The sequence below is a fragment of the Gobio gobio genome (assembly GCF_949357685.1).
Source record: "Gobio gobio genome assembly, chromosome: 8".
Lineage (NCBI taxonomy): Eukaryota > Metazoa > Chordata > Actinopteri > Cypriniformes > Gobionidae > Gobio > Gobio gobio.
The window spans coordinates 4,661,644-4,676,643 of NC_137114.1; the positions used below are offsets into that span (position 1 = coordinate 4,661,644).

Genomic DNA, 15,000 nt, shown 5'->3' on the forward strand with positions numbered 1-15,000 from the left:
GTTGATTATCCTACTTCACATCATGACAGTGAAATGTGTACGAGCTGTCTTGAAGCACTGGGGTCAGATTAGGATAGTGGACTGTTTATAAGGGTGTTTGTTGTTTCTTTGTGTGTCAGCTGGAGAAGATGGACAGCTCAAGATCTGGTCTAAGAGTGGGATGCTGAGGTCAACTCTAGCCCAACAAGGTAAACACACACACAACCACACACACAGACACTAACACACTCACACACACACACTCAAACATACAAATTCCATTTAAAGTCCATTTTATTTTAGATGCCCACAATCTTCTGAAATCAGTTCAAAGGCATACTAACTTCCTAAAAAGTTCTGTTTTGCAGTGTGCTGACATTTCAAACTGTGGTTATTATTAGTTATTTGTGGTGTTGTGATGTTCAGAGCTCATTTGTTGATTGTCACCATTCTTGAGGTTTGTATGTCAAGTGTTGGGGTTTCTAAAACCTTATCCTAGATATCATTGCTTTGCGAATGTTGAAACATTCTGCAGTGAAACCTCCTTTATTTGATTTGCTGTGAAAGTCCAGTATCAAACATGAGAGACGCACTCTAATGACCTTATTATTACGGGAATCTGTGTAACACGATCCACGGATAGGCCTTGTGTCCATTAGCTGGACATTTCATTTCCAGCACAAACGTGTGCACAGTGTCTCTCTGTGGGAGGAGCTCTCACGAGCCGGTTTAGGTCCAAAACCAGTTGGGACTGACTTTGTCTCGGGTAATTAGAAGACATGACGATTTGGGTGGGATAGAGATCTTGTGAGCCGAGAAGAGCTCTAGTTTCAGGCCGGACTGTGGCCGTGTGTTTGGAGGAGTCAGCTGAGGAAACTCATTACTGCCTCTTGTCAGCATGACACCACGAGACAAAGCACTCACACCTGGAGCGGCTCAAATCCCAACTTCTCTGAGTTCCCTTACATGCACACCAGAGCAATGTTTATCGCAAGATGGCTGCTTAAAGGAGTCCTATAATGCCCTTTCACAAGATGTTATATAAGTCTCCCAGAATGTGTCTGTGGAGTTTCAGCTCAAAATACACCACAGATTATTTATTATAGGATGTTTTGAAAGCCCCTATTTGGGTGGCAGCAGAAACACACTGTTTTCGTGTGTCTCTTTAAATGCAAATGAGCTGCTGCTCCCCGCCCCCTTTCCAGAATAGGGCGGAGCCTTTACAACTGGAGTGTGGAGAACCTCACACAGCGAGTAGAATTCACAGAGATGGATCAATACCAACTGTTTGACAACTTCATGTTCAGAACATGCAACGGTGTATTTTGTGAATGTGCTGGTTAGGACGCTACACACTGGCTAAAGTTACCATTGTCTCTGGATTCACAGACATCAGGGGCCTCATTTATAAACCTTTGCGTAGATTTCATTCTAACAATGTCCAAAAAAAAAGCTACAGTTTTATTCAGGGCTCTGAACCGGTTCAAGGAACGAAAACAAAAACCGGAAACGAACGAAATTTTTAGAGGAACAAAAACGGAAACGAAATCAAATCAATTTGAATCGTTCTGAACAGAAACGTTAATTTGAAATGACCATTAACCGGTTAATAACGTTATTTTATCGTTCTCTTTAATATTGTAATTTGGCAGTGACCAATCATGAATTGAGTAGTCCAGCATGTGATGTGACGAATCAAGCGTGAGTGAAATGTCATCTATGAATCTACCGGTAACACAAGTCAGTGCAGACTCAGAGCGCGCATTTACACGCCTCAAGTAGACATTTCTTTCCCCACTGAGCTCTACAATGAAAGAGCAGGTATTGGAGGACATTCTTTTCGTACGTTTAAATAAGTAGTACGGACTTTAAGCTCAAATAGTCTGATTTAGGCTAGTTTGTGGATTTCGTTTAAGCCTGTCCAAGTTACTAGCATCTATCAAACATTTTTCCTATAGTCTTTCAGATTGCCAATACTGGACAGGTCAATGTTTTCTATATAGACGGTTGATGCTTCGTATTAAATGGTATGCTATATTGCATTAAATGATCAAGCTTTATTAGCTGACTGAATTTGATTATGGGATGCAAGGACGTGTTGCGCAGTGTTTGCTTTGAAATTAGCAGTTGACGGTGCATTAAAAGAGCAATGGTTATCCAGTTTATTTATTCTTTATTCATGCAATTTTTAAAACAAGTCGTGTTGAAATAAAGTTATGTGCAAAGAATGTTTTCACTCTTCTGATAATAATTCGGCATAAGAGGACCACTTTAGATTGTCTAACGCAAAACAGGTCCGCTGTTTATGCTTTGTAATTAATGCATGTATTTCTGGTTTTAAAAATGTTAGGAAATAAATATTCAAGTTGAATTACCATGCGTTATATTATTATTGAGTGAAAATAAGTCTATTTATACATATTTGTTTAAAGTATAGGCTAAATTAAAATAACGTTATTAACCGGTATTTTTTCATATCAAACCGTTTTCAGAACAGTAATGTTTATTGAGGAACGCAAAAACGGAAACGCTATAATATCGATTCTGCTCGGGGTGAACCCATTGATATTTTTTTCCGTTTTTAAGCCCTGGTTTTATTATTCCAGAACAGTTTCTTCAAATAGATGAGAGATGACTAGCTGTTATTGTGGCGCTGTGGGGGGAAATATGCAGATTAAGGGGCAGTAATATTATAATAAGATCCCCTTCCGATGTCACTAGGGGAGCGAAATCTGAGCGGCTCATTTTTTCACATGCTTGCAGAAAGGCTTACCAAAACCATCATTTTTTACAGTTTTGCTTTATTATTCCAACAAAAATAGATTCAAACAAAGTATAGGTTTCGTTCTCGAATAATTCACCGTTTTTGAACAGTCGGTTAGAACGAATTAGTTGAATGATTCTAGAATCCACTCACGCCGCCAAATATACTGGCAGTTTATAGTTTCATAGGCCTGGAATAATTTCATATTTCTATAATTAAAATATTATATTTGGAACATAAATCTAAAAATCTCATTAAATTATTTAGGCAATTGTAATTACAGTGTAAGTGGATTTTGATAAATGGGAAGATGGATTTTGTTGATACTGATTTAAAGGGTTAGTTCAGCCAAAAATGTAAATTGTGTCATGAATGACTGAGCCTCATGTGGTTGGACACCCGTCAGACCTCCGTTCATCTTCAGACACAAATGAAGATATTTTAGTGTAAAGCTGATGCTGAGAAAGGCCTCCATTGGCTCAACTTTACACTCTCAAGACCCTTAAAAGACACTAAAGACTAAAGTTACAAAGTCCATCTCACTACAGCGGCTCTACAATAACTTTATGAAGACGAGAATAGTTTCTGTGCGCAAAAAACCCTAAATAACGACTTATATAGTGATGACGATTTCAAAACACGGCCTCATGAAGCTTCGAAGCGTTATGAATCAGTAAGTCGATAGAAATTATTTAGAAACGCACAACAGCAGCTTCAGATAGAAAATACCACAAAAAAGTTTTTTTTCATACCATGGCTTTGGCGCCCCCACTTGCGCCACTGCGTGCAATAAACAGAGTCTCATCTCCCTTTCCCTTTAAAAGCCAGTTGTGCTCGGACCATGGAGGATTGACTCCTTACATGCGAGCGGAAAGACTAAACGCTTCTTCAGAGAGGAATCCTTTTATTTTTAAATAACACCAAAAAATACAGTGTTTGTGTTGGTCAATGGTCAGTGGTTTTCAGTTCCTCGGATAGCAACGCTCCAGCAATGCTCCAGATCACAGCTGGTGTTCAGACCAGACGCCCATGGGTCAACAGATGAGCAGTGCATTTGATATTTAAACAACGTGACTGAATTTTTCAGCAAAAAACCCTGAAATAACCCTGTTCATGTATTGTTCAGTGTCTGTTCATATGACCTCTGACCCCTGTGGCGTGCGCAGGGACTCCCGTGTACTCGGTGGCGTGGGCTCCAGACTCCGGGCGGGTTCTGTACACTTCAGGTCGGCAGCTCGTCGTGAAGCCACTGCAGCCCAGCTCCAAAGTCCTGCAGGTGCTCACAACACACTCACACATGCACACACACACACACACACACACTCACACATGCACACACAGGTACAAGTCATCTCAAGTCACGGCATTTTGCTGACAAACTTGTTTATGTCAAGAAAAAAAGATGAAAATAAAGACTTGTAGTAGTGATGTATAGTAGTTTGTTCCACTGTGACACTTTCTCATGGCAGGCAGTTAAAGGGATAGTTCACCCAAAAATATCAATTCTGTCTTTAAAGGATTAGTTCACTTTTAAATAAACTTTTGCTGATAATTTCCTCACCCCCATGTCATCCAAGATGTCCATGTCTTTCTTTCTGCAGTCGAAAAGAAATGAAGGTTTTGGATGAAAACAGTTCAGGGTTTTTCTCCATATAATGGACTTCAATGGGACCCAAACGGTTCAAATGACAGTTTCAGTGCAGCTTCAAAGGGCTTTAAACGACCCCAGATGATGAATAAGGGTCTGATCTAGCCAAACCATCAGTTTCTGAGAGAAACCCAGCAGTATTTATGCTGTTATTTTACCTCTTATCAGACGAGCGTGATCGTCTCTGAGCTCCGCCATAACTTCCGCTGAGTGAGGTCAAATTAGATCGTGGTCATAAATATATATGTAGATGCCTCATTAGTGACTGCACGGATCAATAGAATGAGGCATCTGCTATCAATATATCTATGACCACGATCTAATTTGACCTCACTCAGCGGAAGTTATGGCGGAGCTCAGAGACGATCACGCTCGTCTGATAAGAGGTAAAATAATATCATAAATACTGCTGGGTTTCTCTCAGAAACTGATGGTTTGGCTAGATCAGACCCTTATTCATCATCTGGTGTCATTTAAAGCCCTTTGAAGCTGCACTGAAACTCTCATTTGAACCGTTTGGAGCCCATTGAAGTCCATTATATGGAGAAAAACCCTGGACTGTTTTCATCAAAAACCTTAATTTCTTTTCGACTGCAGAAAGAAAGACATGGACATCTTGGATGACATGGGGGAGAGTAAATTATCAGCAAAAGTTTATTTAAAAGTCAACTAATCCTTTAATTCCCCTTTAAACACATCCCATCACAACTAGGATTTGTTTTATATCTATATTATCTGTAAACAGTTACATAACCTCTGTTAGGTGTAAGCTATATAACAGTTACCCATATACCAGTTCACATTTCTTAATCCGTAGAAGTTTTCAGGTATTGAGCCATGGCAAAAAATTCTGTTTTTCTGTTGTGTTGTCTTATAAACAAATCATTCTGAAGAAGTTCAAAATACCTGATCCAGGATGTTTGCACCAGAACTTGTATATCTATCAGTTATTCTTTAGCCTTTTTTTCTTCTTAAAAACTCCCTCAATATCTTTGGAACGTGATTTTAATTATAATTAATTAAAGAACATTCCTCTAACGCATTCCTCTAATTTAGCTCCAACAAATAACCAAACATGAACCCAATGCTAATGTTAGGGGAAGCTTGTGCGTTTGCTGGGTAAAACGGTGTAGTCATGTGACTAATCATGATGATTGAGTTGGGTGGGATGGCTGGAGATATGTCTCTGTTTCGTGTAGTTATAGTGCAAAGACCCACACACACACACATACACACACGACTCTTGACCTCCTCACCTGAGGTCAGACCCAGGGGTGGGGGTTGGGAGGGACGTCACAGCCAGATTACATTTACAAACACACATGTAAATGAGCAAGAAGCACTGATGGCTGTGCCTGTGTGTGTGCAGTGGAAAGCCCATGATGGAGTCATTCTGAAGGTGGACTGGAGTGCCGTCAATGACCTCATTCTGTCAGGAGGAGAAGACTGCAGATATAAGGTCAGCACATGTTGATCATGCTTACTATGAAGACCACTTGATGCTGTGTGCTATAGAGGGCGTCTTGCTGTCAACTTCTGTTGTTTCTTGAAGTAGAGACCAGGAGAACTTGGATAGGTTTTTCAGCCGGATTCTTTATTGAGAAAAACGTGCTGTCTTTCCGCTGAGGTTCCAAGTCTGACTAAAGCCAGTTGAACATTGTATTTTATATACAGCAGGGGAGGAGACCTAGGAAAATAGAGACACACCCCAAACATTCCTGTCTCATCAGCCGTAATTCAATCAGCATAACCGTGCCATTCAAATGCAGAGATGCTAATCCAATCACTCAGGCAGTATTGCTCTAAACTTGTCATGGTAAATAGTCAGGAAGTGCATAAAGACCAAAGACTTAATGTCTCAAACACTTACACAGCCTGACGTAATCTCCTTAGAATTTCCTCTAGTTTACTTCAAAATGTAAAACACAAATATAGATCATGTTTTCAGTTATATTCTATTACATTGGAACCTAGATATAACAATGGATAAATTTGTAATCCTACAGTCTCATACCGATGTCTCATACTGATTCCAGCTGGAGAACGCTTTGTTTTCTGACAACTCGGGCAGTATTTTTCACATCAGCATAGTTATTATTAAAGCTGCGGTGCGGATTATTGAGGCCCAGTACATATAAGATGTCTCTTTGGTTAGCATATAATAATGATTGATATTTTGAGCTGAGTTCATGGGGACATCATGTCCCTAAACAAAGAGTTGCGGCTCTTACAATGCGGCAGGGGGTGTGCTCGTTCTGACAGCTTTTATTCAAAACTAATGAGCAACATTATTAACTAAATGTATTGTTCAAGAAGGCGAGTTTGCAGTACTTGTTGATCCTAGTACAAAGAATCCATCATGGGTTTTCACAGTTTTCCCCGTCTTTGGTGGCCATGATCTGTGGTACAAGCGAATCGGGAAATGCCACTCATATAAACGCCAGACTGGCTGTTCAGAGATGCTGAAGAAGCCAAGACTTTAAAACTGACCCTGAGGTGGCCTTTTTCATTTTTCGTTCCTTCTTTTATTTTTACAACCTAATTTAGTTTTACAATGAGCCAAAACAACAGATACAACAAGATAATAATCGCTCCAAAACATCCTTTACTGATATTTGTTTTTTTGATATTCTCTGAGGAATGTCTGTAGATGTAATCATGGGTAAACGCCTCATGTTATTATAGTCATCTGTGCTGTCTTTCCTACTGCAGATTTCACATGAAGTTATGATTTAAAGGTGCAGTAAGCGATTTCTTAGAAACACTGTTGATATTTGAAATCAGGGCTCTGAACCGGTTCAAGGAACAAAAACGAAAACGAAATCAATTTGAATCGTTCTGAACAGAAACGTTAATTTGAAATGACCATTAACTGGTTAATAACGTTATTTTATCGTTCTCTTTAATATTGTAATTTGGCAGTGCCCAATCATGAATTGAGTAGTCCAGCATGTGATGTGACGAATCAAGCGTGAGTGAAATGTCATCTATGAATCTACCGGTAACGCAAGTCAGTGTGAGCGCGCATTTACACGCCTCAAGTAGACATTTCTTTCCCCACTGAGCTCTACAATGAAAGCGCAGGTATTGGAGGACATTCTTTTCGTACGTTTAAATAAGCAGTTCGGACTTTAAGCTCAAATAGTCTGATTTAGGCTAGTTTGTGGATTTTGTTTAAGCCTGTCCAAGTTACTAGCATCTATCAAACATTTTTCCTATAGTCTTTCAGATTGCCAATACTGGACAGGTCAATGTTTTCTATACAGACGGTTGATGCTTCGTATTAAATGGTACGTTATATTGCATTAAATGATCAAGCTTTATTAGCTGACTGAATTTGATTATGGGATGCAAGGACGTGTTGCGCAGTGTTTGCTTTGAAATTAGCAGTTGACGGTGCATTAAAAGAGCAATGGTTATCCAGTTTATTTATTCTTTATTCATGCAATTTTTAAAACAAGTCGTGTTGAAATAAAGTTATGTGCAAAGAATGTTATCACGCTTCTGAAAAGAATTAGGCATAAGAGGACCACTTTCCGCTCCATTAAAACAGGTCAATATTTGTCCCGCTGTTTATGCTTTGTAATTAGTAGGCTAAATTAAAATAACGCTATTAACCGGTATTTTTTCAAATCAAACCGTTTTCGGAACAGTAATGTTTAATGTAGAACGCAAAAACGGAAACGCTATAATATCGATTCTGCTCGGAGTGAACCCATTGATATTTTTTTCCGTTTTTAAGCCCTGGTTGAAATTGACTCCTCCCTGATTGGCTCACTCTCTCCCCCATCATGAGTGGACACGCCCCCTACTGCTGATTGGCTCACTCTCTCCTCCCTCATCATCTATGGACACGCCCCCTACTGCTGATTGGCTACAAGTGTGTTGTGCTGCTTTGTGGATCGGCCCAATCCACTTCGTGTTTTCTCCCATTTACACAGCCAGGACTATGTACAAACACAATTTTTGTCAGCACACACAAAACAGACATATATTAAATACTGATAAAATTGTTTGTTTGGGTGTTGATTTCAATTTTCAACAGCATTTCTTAGCATCCAATCACTTACTGCACTTGTAACTTAACAACATTTACTTAACACCATCAGTCATGTTTATAAAACTGCTGCTGAAGATAACCCTTTCAGCTGTGCTGGAATGAGTGATGAGTGTGTGTGGTCAGTGAATGACCTCTGTTGACCTCTGTGTCCTGCAGGTGTGGGACAGCTATGGGCGGCTGCTCTTCTCCAGCTCTGCTCATGATTACCCCATCACCGCTGTGGCCTGGGCTCCTGACGGGGAGCTCTTCGCCATGGGCTCCTTCCACACACTCAGACTGTGTGATAAGACCGGGGTAAGTGTCCATCCTCTCTCCAGCCGTAACATCTGGAGGATTAACATCTGCTCTGAACCCAGTGTGTTCAAGGCTTTTAAAGAATCACCTGTTCGATCCTCTCTAACCTTCTCCATTCACAGTAAACAAGTCCTGATCAAATCTTCAGCAGTTATTGGGAACATTTTACACCATCACATGCTTATACTGTATATATATATTATTATTAACAGACTGTGCCATTTCCTCTTCATTAACTATCATATCTAGTAGGGATTTATGATAGTTTATGAAAGTAAAAGTAATTTCTTTCTCATGATAAGTGCCTACTGTAATCCTGGATTACGTGTTTTCGGCCAGACATCCTCTTGTATTCACTCGTGTGTGTGTGTGTGTGTGTGTGTGTGTGTGTGTGTGTGTGTGTGTGTGTGTGTGTGTGTGTGTGTGTGAAGGGTTAAAGCGGTGAGGGTTTCATACGCAGTGCTGTGTCAGCAGCTCACGCATTAACCCCCTCAGTAAAACACACACCAGAGCACTTAAACTAACACACGTTTGCAGGGTTTCAGCTCAATGCAGATACACACATCACAGATGTGGTACAGATGTGTTTGCACATCCTAATGTAACACATTTTGAAGGATCTTTCTGTGTGAAATGTGGTAATAAGCTTGCCTTCAGTTTCATCTCCTTATGCTCATCAAGCCTGCATTTATTTAATCAAAAATACAGAAAAAACAGTAGCCTAATATTGTGAAATATTATTACATTACAACTTTTTATTAATCAAAGAATCTTGAAAAGAGTATCACAGTTTCCATCATTGACATTAAATCCTCATATTAGAATGATTTCTGAATGATCATGTGACACTGAAGAGTGGCGTAATGATGCTGGAAATCCAGCTGTGATCACAGGAATAAATTATATTTTTAATTATTTTAAAATAGAAAATCATTATTTTAATAATATTTCACAATATTGCTGTTTTTTATCAAATAAATGCAGGCTTGATGAACATAAGAGACTTCTTTTATAAATCTGAAAAATAAAGCTGCACAATATAAAAAAAATGGTAATATAATAAAGTCCTTTCACGTCACCATTTCTCCAGCCTACACTTCACATAATAGGCCTGTAGGAGCCGGTGGCACTTGGGTTTTGTTAACTTTGATAGTCTCATGAAATAGTAAACGATGTATCAATATACATAAATACAAGTGAATTTAACACTACTTACCATTAATGCGACTTTTGCTGCATGGTTTTGTGCAGTGATTTGTTTGTTGTCAGTTAAAATTCATTTTGTCAGTGATGCAATTTATAAAATGAGACAAACCGCAGGAAATCGTCCCACAAACGTTAGTTCGTCTGTCCATGTAATTTTCAGCCGATTTATGAATAAGATTCGAGAACAGAAAATTACCGCTCCACATCGCCCAATGGAATTTGAACTTGCTTTGCCAGATCACGATTGGTTGGTGTATATATATGACAAACGGGCATTGGTGAATTGTGTAATACTTTAAAATATATAGCTAATATATAGATTTGTAATTAAATCAACACATTAAGCTCTGATTATGGATGAAAAAAAAAATATTGGTTTACTTTTTTCCCGTGAGGCCACACACTCTCTGAAAGGACCATATTTGTCTCGAGAGCCGTTTCCGAACAGTGGAAAATCAGCTGTCAATCAAAACGCACGCAACCCATAGCAACGCGTTATGGCAACGCCTCAACAGAAATTGTCCGCCGTTCGTTACTATTGTATACATTGTCATGTTATAATAATCACATTTATTTAGTTTTATTGACCACAATATTATCATTGATATTTGTCTGAGAGGGGCACTTTTGATTCATTTTGAAAAAGAGCAGGGGCTCGAGCACCCAAAGCCCCCCCCCTCTGCACGTGCCTGCTCTGTAGTATACGGTCTCTCAAGACCACACTCATTCCCTGCTGACCAATGATGCTTGATTCAGACACAGAGTCAAAACCAAGAGGACATTGGCTCCTTCACCAATGACGACAGAATTAACCCAGAGTTTCCCGGACTTCTGTGCTTCCTGAGCTTGAAATGAAATCAATGTAGGTTTATAGTTGACAAAACCAAACGAATATACCCTTATAAAGGTCACCTTTTTACATTACAGATGCTTTCAGAGCTGCTTTACAGTGATAACAGGAAAATAATGCAACACAGTTTGTTTTTGGTTGTTGAGCAGATCTAGAAGAAAATAGTGTCATAGTCCAGTTTAAAGGGATAGTTCACCCAAAAACAAAAGGTTTATGTTTATCTGCTCACCCCGAGGGCATCAGAGATGAAGGTGTGTTTGTTTCTTCAGTAGAACACAAATGCAGATGTTTAACAGTGTGATAGTCGTATAATGATGTCAATGGGGAGATTTTAGAGTATGAGAGCAATGAGAGTAAAAACACACAGACATTCGAATCCTCATTAAACCTGCGGCTCGTGGGACACACTGATGTCTGAAGACACCAAACCATCGCTTTCTGCGAGAAACCCAACAGTATTTGTGTTATTTTTTTACCTCTTATCAGACGAATGTCATCTAGTGTTCCCAGCGCCATAACTTCCGGCGAATAAGGTCAAAATACTGGCGATATCATAGATATATATAAACGTAGATGCCTCATTCAACCGATCCGCACAGGCACTAATGAGGAATCTATTTTCTGACTGCAGTAAACCTCGGGATAAACAGAGAGACTATCATTAGCGTAGATGCCATTCTTCTGATGATGTCACGAGTACATCAGGTGTTATGGGAAGTGTTCCCGGTTCCGGCTGACCTAGTTAATGCAGCCTAACAATCATTTCATTGAGAAAGTGTTTTATGTGTATGCCACAGTAAAGAGATGTGTTTTAGGTCTAGATTTAAACTGACAGAGTGTGTCCGCTTCCCGAACAATGTTAGGAAGACTGTTCCAGAGTTTAGGAGCTAAATAGGAAAAGGATCGACCACCTGCAGTTGATTTGGATATTCTCTGTATGATCAACTGGCCAGAATTTAGAGAGCGCAGTAGACGTGATGGAGTATAATGTGTTAAGAGCTCGCTCAAGTACTGGAGATAAACCATTTAGTGCTTTGTAAGTAATAAGCAAGATTTTAAAATGTATGCAATGTTTAATAGGCAGCCAGTGCAGTGTTGACAGAACTGGGCTAATATGGTCACACTTCCTGGTTCTAGTAAGAACTCGAGCTGCTGCGTTTTGGACCAGCTGGAGTTTATTTATTAAGCGAGCAGGGCAACCACCCAGTAGAGCATTACAATAATCTACAGCTCATGAACATTACAATAATCTAACCTTGAGGTCATGAACATTACAATAATCTAGCCTTGAGGTCATGAACATTACAATAATCTAGCCTTGAGGTCATGAACATTACAATAATCTAGCCTTGAGGTCATGAACATTACAATAATCTAGCCTTGAGGTCATGAACGCATGAACTAACTGTTCAGCATTTTGCATTGAGAGCATGTGCTGTAATTTAGATATATTTTTAAGATGGTAGAAAGCAGTTTTACAGATGCTAGAAACGTGGCTTTCAAACGAAAGATTGGCATCAAAGAGCACACCCAGGTTCCTCACTGACGACGAGTGTGGGTGTGTGTGTGTGTGTGTGTGTGTGTGTGTGTGTGTGTGTGTGTGTGTGTGTGTGTGTGTGTGTGTGTGTGTGTGTGTGTGTGTGTGTGTGTGTGTGTGTGTGTGTGTGTGTGTGTGTGTGTGTGTGTGTGTGTGTGTGTGTGTGTGAGAGATGGGTATCAAAGAGCTCACCCAGGTTCCTCACTGACGACGAGTGTGTGTGTGTGTCTGTGTGTGTGTGTGTGTGTGTGTGTGTGTGTGTGTGTGTGTGTGTGTGTGTGTGAGAGATGGGTATCAAAGAGCACACCCAGGTTCCTCACTGACGACGAGTGTGTGTGTGTGTGTGTGTGTGTGTGTGTGTCTGTGTGTGTGTGTGTGTGTGAGAGATGGGTATCAAAGAGCTCACCCAGGTTCCTCACTGACGACGAGTGTGTGTGTGTGTGTGTGTGTGTGTGTGTGTGTGTGTGTGTGTGTGTGTGTGTGTGTGTGTGTGTGTGTGTGTGAGAGATGGGTATCAAAGAGCTCACCCAGGTTCCTCACTGACGACGAGTGTGTGTGTGTGTGTGTGTGTGTGTGTGTGTGTGTGAGAGATGGGTATCAAAGAGCACACCCAGGTTCCTCACTGACGACGAGTGTGTGTGTGTGTGTGTGTCTGTGTGTGTGTGTGTGTGTGTGTGTGAGAGATTGGTATCAAAGAGCACACCCAGGTTCCTCACTGACGACGAGTGTGTGTGTGTGTCTGTGTGTGTGTGTGTGTGTGTGTGTGAGAGATGGGTATCAAAGAGCACACCCAGGTTCCTCACTGACGACGAGTGTGTCTGTGTGTGTGTGTGTGTGTCTGTGTGTGTGTGTGTGTGAGAGATTGGTATCAAAGAGCACACCCAGGTTCCTCACTGACGACGAGGACTGGACAGAGCAGCCATCAAGTGTTAGACAGTATTCTAGGTTACTACTTGTGGAGCTTTTTGTCCAATAATTAAAAATTCTGTTTTAGGAAATTACTGGTCATCCAATGTTTTATATCAGCTCTGCATTCCGTTAATCTTGTGAATTGGTAAGTTTCTTCAGGGCGTGAAGAAATATAGAGCTGAGTATCGTCAGCATAACAATGAAAACTAATGCCATGCTTCCTAATGATATCTCCCAGTGGTAGCATGTACAGGGTGAAGAGTAGCGGTCCTAGCACTGAGCCTTGTGGTACTCCATACTGAACTTGTGATTGGTGTGACATCTCTTCATTTGCTGCTACAAACTGATAACGGTCGCATAGGTATGATTTAAACCATGATAAAGCAATTCCACTAATACCTACATAATTTTCGAGTCTATTCAAAAGAATGTTGTGGTCGATAGTATCAAATGCAGCGCTAAGATCGAGTAAAACTAATAGAGAGATACAGCCACGATCGGATGATAAGAGTAAATCATGTGTAACTCTGATGAGAGCAGTCTCAGTGCTATGATACACTCTAAATCCTGACCTCACAGATACCATTTCTTTCTAAAAAGGAGCATAATTGTGAAGACACTGCCTTTTCTAGTGTTTTTGACAGAAGGGGTAGATTTTCTCACAGATACCAAAAAATAGGTTAATTTTATTAAGTATACTTAAGTAAAGTTCAGGTATATGTTTAAGTATACTTTATATAGTAAGTATACTAATATCACTGTGCTAGTAGTACATTTGTGTACTATTGCAATTCAACTTGGGACTAAATCGCCTGCTTTTTAGTGTATAAAAGTATTAAACTTTGAGTGCACAACTAGTTTACATCTATGTTTTTCATTTGTACTGCAACTATAATACGAGTGAACAGATATACTGATTACTAATGAGAAGGACACAGAATATGAAGCTGTGTGAGTCAGCTGACCACGAAACCAGCCAAGATATAAAAACACACTCCGCTAAATACTGTCTAATTATTGTGACTTTTTGCACACGCCTAATGTAGATCCACAATGTGTGTGTGTAGCATGTCAGAAAGTGTGTGTCTGTCCTGTGTGTAACTGAATAATAGCAGATGTAAGTGAAGCCAGCTGTGCCAGATGTACACAGCTCACCGCCCTACAGCCTGACAGCATGTGTAAACACTCGCTCTGTGTGTGTGTGTGTGTGTGTGTGTGTGAGTGGGACAGGACAGACATATCTAACGTGTCTGATGTAATGGGGCTGATTCAGCACATACATCCACAGGGAGTCATTACAGCAAAACATATGTCAGTGACCCTCCCCCAAAACACACACACGCACACACGCACACACACACACACACACAGAGAGATGGTAGGCTGTTTTCTTTAATTCCCGTGACATGAAGCAGTTTTCAGAGCTTGTCTGTTAGGTCTTGTGCTGTGTGTTTCTCTGTTGTGCGCTGACTCTGACCTCTCCCTCTCTGTGTGTGTGTGTATACGTCAGGTGAAGAGGAGGTCACATGCTTCACACTGCTCTCTACTGTCTCGTGTACAGTCTCTGTTCACTCTGACCGTGTAAATGTGTTGAATTAGACCAGCTCATCATGTGAGCTTGACAGCAGGACAACATTACAATGTTCACTTGTTCAATGACGCATCATTTCAAGGGCAACAGAAAGAAGCGTTTAGACCATTGAGGAGTTAGTGGAGATGTTTAATCAGGGTTGGTAGAGTTGTGCAGCCTTTT

The 15,000-nt window shown here is 40.3% G+C and overlaps 1 protein-coding gene across 4 annotated transcripts in view; it reads left to right on the forward strand.

Annotated features, from left to right (window-relative positions):
• ift80 (intraflagellar transport 80 homolog (Chlamydomonas)) overlaps nucleotides 1-15,000 on the forward strand; it is a 44,059-nt gene that overhangs the window by 6,298 nt on the left and 22,761 nt on the right. For all 4 annotated transcript variants that reach the window (XM_079823780.1, XM_079823781.1, XM_079823778.1 and 1 more), the window contains 4 exons: nucleotides 120-188; nucleotides 3,910-4,019; nucleotides 5,761-5,850; nucleotides 8,608-8,745. In XM_079823780.1, coding sequence (XP_079679906.1) covers nucleotides 120-188; nucleotides 3,910-4,019; nucleotides 5,761-5,850; nucleotides 8,608-8,745 — 407 coding nt within the window. The remainder of the gene's footprint in view (nucleotides 1-119; nucleotides 189-3,909; nucleotides 4,020-5,760; nucleotides 5,851-8,607; nucleotides 8,746-15,000) is intronic.